A 14,034-nucleotide genomic window follows, 5' to 3' on the forward strand; every position below is an offset into this window, starting at 1 on the left:
TGCTAATTTTCTACAAGGAAAAGTAACGTCGGATTGTTAATTTCGTCACTTTCTAATTGTTAAGTGTTTTTCGCGTAGAGAATCATCGGTACTCTGGAATCATCGAAATAAACACGTTAAATTACGTATTTCGTGTTCTTCGAAGCAACGGACTGTGGAGATGATATTAACAGACACTTCCGCGAATCAACCGGAAGTTTAACCAGTTCGACCCGTCGCGCTCTCACGAACTCAATCGTCTTTTGTTTTCGACAAAATCCTAGTCACGATCGTACGATTAAATTGCGCGCCATTCGCGTTGTTTGCAAGACGAGACGCAATTAACCTCGCCGCTTGCGGGATTCTTTGTTCGATTCTGCACGACCGTGATTCGATCGCTAAATATTGACTAGAAGTATCGCACAAGCATGCAACGAAGGCGTAATCTCGTGACGTCATCCTTTTGCAAAGTGTACCGAGGAGAAGCTCCGAGGTTCGGGCAAGGATTCGCCGCTCCGTGAGTTCGCGAAAGTATTAATATTTGTGAAGCACTCCGGCCGCCGGGATTAATTTTTCTCCGCCTCGTGATAAAGTCGTGGAAATCGCGAAAAATTGGACGAAACGTCGTCGACCTCGAAGGCCAATCCTTTGTAGGGAAAAGTCCAAGTCGCTCTTTATTTCTACGTAGATGTCGATGAAAGTGTTAGCTCAGAGATTAGAGTATCTACAGAATTTCTGAGAACAGAACCTACCGAAAGAAAAGGTCCACAGTTCTGCCACTTGTCAACCATCGGTAGCCTCTTGTTAAAATTATTATTCATTTTTAAATCGGAAGAATATTCCCTGGCCAGTAATCGTTCATTTCTTTAGCCTTCGAACCAGTTGATTGTTTTATATAATAGAATTCTATATCCGCAAGTTCGCGAATTATTCTTCTCAAGAATAGTTCTTTCGTAAATAGAGGTGTTCTTCGACCAACCTCGTCTTCTGGGTAATCTCATGTCCTAAGATCCTTTTCTTCGCTACTAAAAACTCCATAATTTCGCTCTATTCGCGATTTTCGTTCGCGTTATATCGGATTATCCAAAAATGAATCCGATCTTTCGATAATTCTAGCCAAACAAATGCTTCTTCGATGGTTTTGCTACACTGGTATAATTCTTATTGGTATTTCCTTGAAACGTGTTAAATAGTGGCAATAAATTACAGATAGTGAGTGCATTATTTAGAGTCTTGCACGATGATTAACGATGCTTCTTCGTAAATTCGATCGTAAGAAATGGCCTCCTATTTAACGTTGATTTATTTTTCTCGCAAGGGAACTAACAAAATTTCACGCCAGGGAACCGATAAAACGATGGTCATCGATAAATTCTTCGATGGGGACGCAACTTTTCAACGTTTCGCGAACAAAGAAACGGGACGTCCCTCCATATTTCACGATTCGTTGTATCGACTCACGAGAATTCCTTTTCTCTCAATTTTATTGTATTCCACTACATCGGAGACATTCGTACTCGATCTTTTGGAAAATATATTTTCGGAAGAAATTATACTTTTTTCTGTCACGTTGCCGAACTATGCACCCCACTGTCCATATTTGGTTATTAATATAATGTATTAAATATTTGGCATTATGATTCGAGGAAATGTTAATTATGGAAGTTGCATTGTTTCGTATATTTTTAATCCTATTTTCACGCTATTGTATTATTATTTACGTTAAATAGAACGCAAGCAAATCAATTTAAGCTGGGTTTATTTTTGTTACATGTACGATTGTTAAATTATGTTTTCTGAAGGAAAATTGTTGATCATCTGTCGAAGAATTTTTACTAATAATAGTTAAGCCTATTTTTTATCTCCTACACTCTCCACGAGATGGTGAAACTTCTGAAAATTCTTTACTGAAAATTTATAAACGCTCCATGATTTTTATCAATTGTTATGACAGGTATAAAAAAGGTTCAAAAGTTCAAAAAAAGTTGTCCTTCTGCGATAATGCAGGTTTCCATCAATCGAAGAATCCAAGTGAAAAATAGTAATATTAATAAAAGTGTCTTGCAATAATGTAATAGGTTTCTCGATAAATGTTGTCGTTTGATAAGAAATGAAGCTGTTAGGTTCGTCGTTTTATTTTTCTAAAGATGGTACTACTGTTTAATGAACGTGTGTGAAGTTCCATGTAGATCTGTCGACTCGTCCATATATTTACAGTTATTCAAAGTTGAACTATCATAGTATTTTTTTTATAATGGAGAAAACGACAAAACTTATTGAACAACCTAGTATGCTTGTAAACGATGTGGCCAATGAGCTAAGGTGATATCACTCTTCGAAGTTCACGATCTTCGAGGTTAATTTAGAAATTACTTCTCCAGAGTATTTTTCGAGCTACTTACATTTTGATATCAAGTTTTACAGTCCACATTTTCCATAATTTATAATCAATGAGATTCAAATCGCGGTTACCAGAGAACTAGTCTTCGACTGAAATGAACTTTGCGCCATTGTTCCGTGGCCACTTTTAAGTTGTTTTTGCTTTATAAACTGGGGCAAAATCTTGTTGAAAACCCCACTTTTGTCTATGGAAGAGAGTCATACTCAGGGGTTTTATTACTTCTTCCAGTACTTCTTTTTGGTAAACGTTTATCCCAGTTTTTATGCCTTTCTTACAGAAATGGAAGTGCATTATAGGACACTATTTAAAAAACAATTACTGGTTTTCTAGTGTGTTGGATATAAATCCATTTTGAAACGATTATGCATAAGTATCAGAGTTACCTATGTCGTATAAAACTTCTCATAGAAATTTTTATGTTCCGTAGAATATCACAAGAAAAGCATCTTTTGAAACAACTATAAAAACAATGCCTGACGTAATAGACAACTAATCGCGTTGTTTGTAAACTTTCATCGCTATGAAAGATGACCATTTCGAGTAATACCACTAATTTTCTTTTGTTATTAACTGTACAAATAAATTCTAATTGTCAATGGAGTTTACTAGACTGTCCAGAGCACAATAGTTATCAAAACTTAAATATTTTTCAATACTTCGATTCAGTTTTCAAATCTTCTTCGAGAAAATTAGTCAAAATATAGGTACAATACAAAATATTGTAATATCAACGTATAAAAAAAATTAATTAATTGTTCTTCTCTCATCCAGACTTCGATATAACAAAATGTAAGAAATACTTTAATTACTAGCTGGAAATTATGATTGTATATAAAAGAAGTTTTAGAGGACGTCAAAAGGAACAGAATTAAACATCAACGTTCAGTTTACATATTAAAAACCTGTCACCATATCGACCTTATCAAAATATATCATTGCTAAGTTAAATACTATTATTGATGGTACTTATACGATATTAAACCATTTTTGATTCATAAAGTAATCTTTGTCATTAAATTGAATAATTGTCTCATCGAACACCGAAGAATTATGTATAATCTAGACTAGAAAATTCAGACCAGGATTGTATTTAAATTTTAAATATTTTCACCACGTTGGTATTAAAGAAGTTCAAAGCGTATCGTTGTCAAGTCATCGACACCAAATTGGAAAAAAATCAGTTTCATCGGAGGAATTAGGTCAGCCTTGTTTCGCAGAAATCATCAACAACGTACTTTTTAGCACACGACAACGCGAAACGGCGATCCATTATTTCCGAGATTTGGGACAAGAGTCGTTCGACGTTATTCAAGAACAATATTTATTGTTCTCGAGGCGATGACGGCAGCAACTGCCGGAAACGCATATCCGCACTACAGATTCTCTCTTCTTTTTTTTTTTTTTTTATTGAGAGATAGGGAAACCCAAAAAATGTACCTCTAGTTTTCCATAGATAAACGACAATTAGTTCATCATTTGTCTAATTAGAAGAATGGGATTCTTTCTTTTTGAATGGTGGAAAGGAAATTTCAATGAATACCCAGAAGGTTTTTTTTTCATATAAATAATTCATATTGTCGTTAGCCATGGATGTAAATCGTCAAACAGATAAGCATTTTTCCGAAGATTGCTATAATGCATCCTGTCATAAATTATTTAAACAGCGTTTCTTCCAGTTATACCTACGACCATACTCGTATAGATTAATAATTTGTTTAATTTTAAAAAATTTTTGCCACTGAACCGTGAGGATACTTTTCTCTTACAGTAATTGCACAAATAGCCTATAACGTTAAAACTAATATATATTTTTATTTGTAATTTAATGAGATTTGTATAAACGATAAAGTGAAGTTTGAAGACTATCTTAAATAGTTTAGGTATTATAAAATTCCAAATTGATGTCCATGTCTAGACAGGAATTCTAGTCTAGACTAAGATCTTTAAATAACAATTGCCAAAAGCTGGAAACACTTTTAGTTTACGCGAGGAGGCAAGAAATAAAATGCTAGAAGTAGCCAAACATCTGTGGAGATATTCAGACCGTGGTCTTGAGCGTGAAATTGATTTTCACTAGAATACAGTTCCAGTTTCCACCTTTTTCTGAGAATAATTGGACGACTTGTTTTACCGGATAAATTTTTCAGCTAGATAAAAAAGATTTTATGCACGTGATTATGAGGTTTATCCCTGTTGTGAAAAAAAAGGTGTCCCAATCGTCACAGGTCGATTTAAAACTCAAAGTAATCTTGGTTAAGTAATCTTGATATTTTCTTTTTATTTAAAAGTACAAACTTTGGAGTTAATAATGGAATAAGATATATTACAGATGGCCGTCTCGGCTTTTTTTTATAGACCACCAATCTTTTCCCAAAATTTTTCATCACGTTTTCCCACAAATTGTGATTTTGAAACGCACGTTTGGTCGAATTGTATTATTGTTATTACTTCTGGAAGGTTTGGTTGAAAAATATATTTTATCGAATGGATATTGCTATCGACGCTTCTGGGAAAGTTACGTTTGGTAAAAATTCTGGGTTAGATCTGAATTAGGTCTTAGTTGGAAAATAAGTTGATCGTATGACACTTTTGGCATTGCTCCTGGAAAATTTAGCGTTACTCGAATATCTAGGTGTAGATCTTCAGTAGGTTAGATTTAAGACTTGATTAGGTATTTTAGATCTGAATTTAAATCTTGGTTAGGTATTTCAAGTCTGGTTTGAAATCTTGGTTAAGTATTACAGATCTGATTTAGATCTTTCTAGACCTTAAAATTCTCCATATTCATAAACAAATAATCCCTCTATTTGCTTATCTTAGTGATCACAATACTTCCAATCCTATTTTGGATCCTCCTCGATACGAGCTAAAATTATATAAAAAAGTACATTGTTATCGAAGAAAATTTTCATTCTCACTCGCCAGAAAAAATGTTGAAACTTTCTTAATCGATAGTGATTATTGCCAATTTACTAGTTACTGGTCACTATGATTTCCTATTAATATAACTTTGATTAAAATAAATTAATAACGCGATACTGTTACTGAATTGCGAGACTGCACTTTAACACGAGTAAATTGTACAACGTTCGTTCAGATTTAAAGCAGTTACGTTACCGAGTCGATTTTCACATGCTTATTTACGCCCAATTGAGGACGCAATTGAATCCATTAAGAATACATCATGTAATATTCTTCAGCATCGTTAGACAACAATTCGATAACTGGTTAGATGATTTAAATCAAGACCGATAAATCCATTTTATTTTTCTCACGAGACAATTCTAGCCCGGTGACGATCGAAGGAAATGCAAAAAGTCATTTTCTTCGAACTGCACGTGACGTGCATTCGACAGCGGAAATGGTCGCTGATCGTAAAAATAGGTGTAGAGTGCTTTGGAAAAATGTAAAACGACGCGCTAGTGAAAGAAAGTGATTTTTTTACTTTTTCACTGTTTGGTACAAGAAATATTTTCGCAGAAAAGAAACGTAACAGAGCGAACATTCTTCGCTGAAAATGGAAGTATAGAACGTTAACTTCTAATGCGAAATGAAACGCGAAGATTCATGAAAATCGTTCTATCGTAACTTACGTTCAATGGTGCAAAAAAAAATTTCGGTTATGAAATCGATAATGTTTCAAATAATTTCCTTCGACAAGAAAATGAAACTTAGCCCTCAATTGCTGAAAATAAAAAAGAAATTACGTATCTTACGTTCTATAAAAGGAAATTTCAACAAAATTGATCACATATCTACTATCTTTTGTTATAAAAATTTCCTATAAGTATTGATAGAAAAATGAACTAAAATGTCATGATGTGCATGATCGCTTTTGTTAAAAATGAATCTGAAGGTAATTGTTTCGTGTCATAAAATAAAAGAGTGTTTATTGAACAATAGAAGAATGTTACCACTCGCAATTAAAATTCATACTTCTTTTGTTTGAAACTTTTTACAAAAATTAATAGAATTTCGCCAATTTGTTATTTTCGGATGATATTCTTTTCTACTAAATCGCTAAAAATTTAATTAAAAGACTATTGTGAATAGAGGGGGAGTGAAATGTTTATCGAGTAAATTTGCATCGTTTGCGATAAAAGTTTCAATCGCTTGTGATTTGATATCGGAAAGAAGAAAAATGTTCTCCGAGTGCTCGTGAAAATTATTAAAGTGTGATCGCTGAACAACCGTGCGAATTTCGAGTTCCGGACGGTCGATGATCGATGCCTCGATCGATGAGCGAATGGAACGAAGGCGATGATTGAAGACACGACGATGATCGCCGTGTTGTTCTTCATCTGGACGATAGTCAAGTCGAAGGAGCAGCAGCAGGATCAGAATCAGGATTCCAGGAGAAATTCCTTCACTAAGGATAGTCGAGATCGAAGCGATTCGAGACGAAATTCGAGAGAGACTGCAACTATTGGTTTATCGTACGTCGAAAGACGTCGATATCGTCTTCGACGTCACTCGCGTCGTTATTACGTCGATCGTAACAGGAGGTGAGTAACGGGCCGTTAATTATTTTTTAAAGTGGCGCCTTGATGTCGAGATGTTCTTGTCAGAGGTAATTGACTTTCTTGCAGCGACTCGGTGTGAAAAATCATTCGATGTGTAGCGTTGTAATGACAGGGGACTGAATGTTTTCGAAAATGCAACGAATGATGAATGTTTTATATAAAATTATGATTGGATAATATGTAAAATTCTACGTGTTATTTTTGAAAGAAAAATGGAAATATGATTCCTTTGAAAGAAAAATATTCTAATAATTACAGACAATTACGTAAAGCAACTGGAGAAACATAATTTGTCTTATTGGTGAAGCCTTTAGAATATTTTTTTATTGAAAACAAAATTTTTAGAGCGTAGTAAATTGAACGTGTCGAGTTCGATCTTCAGGGATAGATACATGTATAACACAAAGTAGCAAGAATACTAAATCTTCAGGAGTATACTAATGTCGAAAACATTTATCAATGAGTGATGCATAACTCCTTTAAAAGGTAGAGTCCTAAAAATAATAATTTTGTATCAATTTTTTCCACTGTATATGCCATATACTTGTAAGAGCAAAAGAAAAACTAGTTTCTTTCAAGTATATTGTTAGTATGTACCGTTTAGGGAAATGAATGCATGCTTGAAAGGATCTTGGCATCCCAAAATTGTTTATTGAAATCATTTAAGTGTATCAACATGGTGTTCGTGTATTAAATTAAGAAACTTGGTCACAGACAAAATTGTAGTTCTTGATCTCATGTCATCTCTTCGCATTTAATCGCATTACTCTCTGGAGATCAAAATTAAGCTATTTTAATAAGTAGTCTCGTAATAATCCCAACTGCGTACTGCACCCTTACTAGATAGCCTTGTGTAAATAAAGTGGGGGCGTTTAATGCTCCTTTAAGATTATATCCAGCGAAGTTTATTAAATCTGATCCACTTACTACCCTTAATGCTAATGTAATCGTTGCGCAGCTCGCTTACGGTGCAGTTTACTAACCGTCTGACGAAAATTCGTTACCACCTGGTATTCGATATAATCTTGAGAGCCTCGTGTATCTTTTTGTTTTTACCCTTGTCGATCATGCAACGTTTATTTGCAATTTGAAGGAATCGATGCGTGTCCAGTTCTCTGTGAGTAAATTTAGAAAGAAAAAATGGCGTTATCTTCTTTTGGACCTTCAATGCATATTTCCCAAGCTGTGAGTCGATTCCTGGGGATGTTAAATAAAAATTAAAACTTACCGATTATGTACTGGAAACTGTAACCGAGAAACGGAGATACAGAACCGTTTATACCTAAGATTCAAGATACGAGAAACTTTTATACCTAATCTTTTCTTTTAAACGTTTTTCTCGATATTATATTATTTTGAATAACAGATATTTTGAAGAGGAAGGTTCAAGTAATATGGTGGTAACTTTATTACACAATGAATAGCACTATTATTTTCGTAATACGTGGATGGACATGATGCACATCATAGCGATGAAATTAATCGAGAATTAAGTGTCTTGGATTACAATACTAACGTGGCCTCACAGGTTCGACCGTGTTGGTACTTTGTATAGTTTTGTGGATATATGTGTAGGTATTATCGATATATCGATAGTATTAGAAATGAAAATTGTGACACCAATGAAGAATGTGTGATTAGTAGAAACTACTAGTGTATGTAATGAATACAGTAGAGGCATACACGAATTGGAAAACAAAGAAGCAAAAGAGAATCGATTGCGTATTTATTTATTTATTTTCTAAAATAGAAAAACAGTGCTGTCAAGAAGACGCTACTCTTTTATTTGGAAACGAATAATTTAGTTTGAATTTCTTTCTTATGAAAAAAATACTTCACGTACAAGTAGCACTATCCTGAATGAAGAACATTACCAGCTTAATCAAAATGGTTTATGGAAAGGAAAGCAGTTGTGTTAAAAAGTCGAGGCCATGATTGCTGCATAGAACCATCCTTGAATATCGTTAGTAGAAGAAGAATACAACGACTTTTACGCCTTAAATATCCGGTGTTTGTAGCATCGTAAATTCTTCTGTGTACGTTCGATGAGTTTCTTTTACGACTTCTGGTACGTGCATATCGCACTCAGACAAGTTGAGAAAGGAGTTCTTGACACAAATCTGACGACCCTGAAGAGCACGTAGGTGATAAACACCCCTAACAACCGTGTGGCACGCCAACTCTTTTTGTGATCGATACCGAGCTTTCAGGCCGACCTTTGGGGTAGTTCGTGTTTCTAATCGTTTCTGAAAAATCTGAGAACTAATCCAGCTTTGTCACCCTTGTGGAGAATCTCTCGATAGGATTTGATGGGGGGTGAGAACTGAGAAAATGTTCATATGGAATATTCTCTTATTTTCCTTGAAATGTTTGAAAACGTTCGAATAATTGTGCAATAAGAATTAAAATGAAATTAAGGAAAGTCAGAAAAAAAGAATTCCCCTTTTCTGAAGTTACAAACGAGTTACGAAAAAGAAAATTTTATGGAATTGTGCCTTTACAATCAACGTTTAGTAGTGTTTACCTAAATATTTTTAGATAAGTTTCAGTGTAAACATTGCCTAGTTTCCCTCAGCAAATATTTATCCGTTTCTCTTCCAAATATTTGACACTATTCCTTTAAATACACTTTTCAATTTATCCCTATGTATTTCTTAGTTTTTGCTTAAACACTCTCTTGCGTTTAATCATGCTTCAACTTTTTTCTAAATATATACTACTTTCATCCACAAATATCGATTCCAAAGATACTTCCTAAATTTTTTCGTGAAATATTTTCTACATGTAGGCTATTCCTTACTTTGTATCCAAATATTCACTATCTTCTGTTCTTTTCGTTCACTACTTACCCCATAATAGTTTTTACTTTTCCCTTAAATATTTTCCAAATTGACAATCCGATAAGCGAAACAAAATTTAAAATAGTTGATCGTAGTAAACATATTTACATTTTTTAACCTCAAATGTAATTAATAATTACTCATAAATCAAGCTACGAATTGCACTCATATTCCACAATTTATGTTTCCATAGACTAATTTTTCTGAAATATTCTATAGATCTCTTAAATATTCTCCAGGTTGTCATTCAATTTTTATTATATTTTGTCTAAACATCGCTACTTTGTTTTCAAATGTTCCCTGGTATTTTTCCTAAATACTCTCTGATGTTACCTCAAACATTCTCCACTTATTTCTTTGAAAATTCCATGCAATAAATGAAAATATTAAAAACAACCAATTCTTCTTAAGCAGTGTTCACAATATGTATTTACACTCTTAACGAAGATTTCTAATCAACGTTTTTGCATTAACGTGCGCACGATAGGTCCGCGTGTATTGTAATATATTCTCCTTCTAGTAGCATCATTCGCGACCTAATTTTAGAGCATAATCGAGGTTTCCATTCAGCTGAGCTAATGGAAAATTATATTGACAGTAGCTATGGACGAACAGACGCCACGCCTTTAAACGTTCATCGACTGTGAATCTCAACTCTATACTTTTTTTTTCTGATATTATCATGGATTATACTATTCATTGTAACACGAGTATTTTAAACCTATTCATGATCCATTGTTACCTAGTTCAGCTCCCAGTTGCAAAAAAAGAGAAACCGAAAAATGACCTGCTTTTACGTAAGAAGAGGAAATTTTTAGATTTGAAGTTTTCATCTAATCATAGAATTTATCTAAAATAATTATGACGCCATAATAATACGATAGGCTACAAAATATTGGGTATTGTTAAATCTCAATTTATTAACTGATAAATACTCGGTTCTTGCGAATAAAATGGCTATGAATTAGTAATGAAATGTTCAACCGTTACAATTTTATCCAATATCGATTAACTGTCGTGAAACTAGTGCATTTATTCGTTCATTAAATAAATCTATATTTTTTCATAATTAAAAATCAAATACCTACGCCATGTAGAGTCAATTTAAACATACACACATAAATTGGGGCAAAAACTCTATTCACCTTGAATATCTCTGTTATTCGTCCAATAAACAAGTGAAAACAAAGTCAGATTGTTTCGACGAGCACTTGTAATATTATAGTATAATGTTTTCTAAAGTTATTTTTCGATGAGACTTCAAAGTCATCGATATTCTTTAAACGAAATGTAACATGTTTCTTATCGTTATACGATAGCTGTGGCTGAGACTATTTTAAAATTATACCGTACAACGAATTGAATAAATTCAAGTTCACTGACGACCATAGAATCACAAAAACGTTTACTGTCGCTAGATTTATTCTAGAAAATGCTGCAATTTATCGACTGTTATTTTTACGTTTACGAATAATGTTATTACAACAAGGAACCAGGCAGACCAAGCGAAGTCCTCTCTAGTTATCATGGCGTTCCACTAACATTTTTTCCAACTCTGCATTTACGATATTGCATGGAGTATGATAGTTATACAGAATGTCTAGATACACGTAAATCGTAAGTCTGATATCAGCAGAAGTGTATTATAAATTCTTAAACGATATAAATTTTATCCATATCATATTAATTTTCACCAAGAGTGGAATGTTTTTTTTTTTAATATTATTTACCAATAAAGCTAAATTTAGTAATCATGGAAATTTAAATCTACATAATATGTATGTACTATTATGATATGTTAAATATCTACATTGATTACAAGTAAAGCATCAACGATTATAGGAAGTTAATGTATGGCATGGAATTATTCACGATCAAATAATTGGAGCCTATTTTATGGACGATAATCTTGCTGTTGAAAAATATGAATATTTTGTAAGAAATACAATGAGACATTATTTGAAAATATACCGTTAAATGATTGTCAAGCAATGTGTTTCCAACATGATGGGCGTCCAGCACATTATGCTCAGAGATTAGAACACTTAACGAACTTTATCGAAATTGATGGATGTGGAGAATAAATTTCATGGTTAACTTTTTCTCCAGATCTAACAACAATAGAGTTTTTCCTCGAGAGAATACTAAAAATATAGTCTATCAAGAAATGTCTCAAAAAATGACTACACTGGAAAGAAAGATAAGAAATATAGTTTTATGAACAAAAATAAGTTCTTCTTCAAATGATCTTAAAGTTAATAATTCCATTTGAATGTAACTAACTAAAATCTTATGTAGAACTAGAGATTTAAATATATCTGTGTCCTTTATTTCGATGAATGGTTTAGAAATAACATGAACCAAAATGATTAAAACTACCAAATGTTTTTTAGGACACTTTAATACTTGTAAAATTGGACAAACAATTATTATAATAGTAACGTTTTAATGAGGAAAGCGTGAACGTCAGTCCGATAATATCGTAATTGTAACTGTGAAAATGTAAATTTTTCTACAGAGAATTTGTTTCGTAAAATGTTTTCAGTAGATTAGTTTTTTACTCGCATAAACTTTAATTGTAATTTCTAGTTCACGTTCCCTGACTCATGCAAATTTTTATTTTCTTTTTCACAATGTAATTTGCAGAAATGTTCATATCTGCGTTCTAATATTCTTTAATTCGTATATTTTGTTTCTTCAATCTATAGAAACATTTATTTATATTTCTATTTTGCGATGAGGGCGAAGTTTCATTTCTGCTCTATAAATTCTCCAAGCTTTTAAGTCTATTTCCATTCTCTTTGGTCTTTGTTTGTTTGTTTAATAGAAACCTACAGCGTGTCCTGTAGGTGTCCAAAAATTATGTAATCCAATATATGAATAATATCACTCTTTTTCAACCACCGTTATTAATCATTTCTAAAGAGGACATGTATAAACGTATTTCGGTATAATAATGCTAATAAAATTTGGTAACTATTTAAGTAGATCATGCGTGCTTATATACCACTGCAAACTAGAATTTCTCATTTTTAACGCCTTACTTAGAAGAAATATTTCTCAGTTTCTAATTGATGCAAGGCTGTAGCAGAAATTAAGATCTGAGAGGAATACCGTTTTATAAATAAGAATTCCATCAACGATCCAATAAATCATTTAGATAGTCACAGAATTAGTTCTTGACCCAATAAGTGCCATCTAGATCATCTTCAACCGACTTTGTGGTACAAATTCCAACCTAATGTAACCAAATTACGATTGTTTTTATTAAAGCAATGTGTTAACATTTTTTATATTAGAAAATATTAAAATTTTATTTAGAACCGTTGATAAGACAGTTGTGTCAATTCAAGCTCAGTTTTCAATGGATTTTTGAATATTTGGCTTACATTTAAATAATTATCATATCAAACTTGTACAATTACTACGCCATTTTAGAATATTTTACAAATCTAGTATAACTAAACTCAAAGGTCATCCCACCGAAGAAATTAAGAAGGTTTTTCGACCACGCACTCGTCATACATTAAGTACCGCTCACTTATTACCGGTAGCTGCCATAAATTTATCCACATCTGCACAGAACACGTTGACTTGGACGTGCTACTGTTTCTCGACGTAAATCGAGTCGATGTTATTAACAATTCCCCTTAGACGACGACTTCTCTTACGAGGTGAGGTCGTTGTTAGTTATTGGGCATATTTCACATCTCCGTAAGAAATCAAGGGTTACAATCCATTTTCTGCTTATTAACACGCCCACGCTTAGGCTACATATTTCATAGATGATAATCTTTCAACAACTTGCGTTGCACACAGTAACACAGCCAATATTCATCTAGAAATTGTTTTTGTGAAACATTCAGCTTCGTAATTGTAAAATTACGTATGAAATAAAAACAGCGTATAAAGTGCAACGAATGCATTGCAGAGAATACTCACCCAGAAACCATTCTTGTGAAACATTCAGCTTGGTAATTGTAAAACTATGTTTAAAATAAAAACAGCGTGTAAAGTAAAACGAATGCATTGCACAGAATACTATTACATCTCTTCTGTAATGTTTGCAAATAGTTCGTGTACGATCCACTTGCGTTATGGCGATTTATCAATGATTGATAACGAAAGATACTTTATAATAGAAATAAAACAAAATATAAGAACTGAAATTTAATTTACTGGAGAAAGAAAATATTACGAAGGATAAAAGAGTTGTACAAGTTCGACAAAGGGGTTTACAAATTAATTACATGTCAGAAGTTCGATAAAATTTGATAAATTTCTATTTCTT

General features: G+C 33.0%; 1 protein-coding gene across 13 annotated transcripts in view; it reads left to right on the forward strand.

Moving 5' to 3' along the window:
• Dnc (phosphodiesterase dunce) overlaps positions 1-14,034 on the forward strand; it is a 621,682-nt gene that overhangs the window by 479,588 nt on the left and 128,060 nt on the right. Inside the window, exon 1 of one of the 13 annotated variants that reach the window (XM_076327450.1) lies at positions 6,626-6,885. The exons of the other annotated variants lie outside the window; for them this stretch is intronic. Coding sequence (XP_076183565.1) covers positions 6,641-6,885 — 245 coding nt within the window. The 5' untranslated portion in view covers positions 6,626-6,640. Of the gene's footprint in view, positions 1-6,625; positions 6,886-14,034 lie in introns of those variants that run through there. 13 annotated transcript variants of the gene reach the window in all.

Source organism: Ptiloglossa arizonensis, chromosome 2 (genome assembly GCF_051014685.1).
Source record: "Ptiloglossa arizonensis isolate GNS036 chromosome 2, iyPtiAriz1_principal, whole genome shotgun sequence".
Taxonomy (NCBI): Eukaryota; Metazoa; Arthropoda; class Insecta; order Hymenoptera; family Colletidae; genus Ptiloglossa; species Ptiloglossa arizonensis.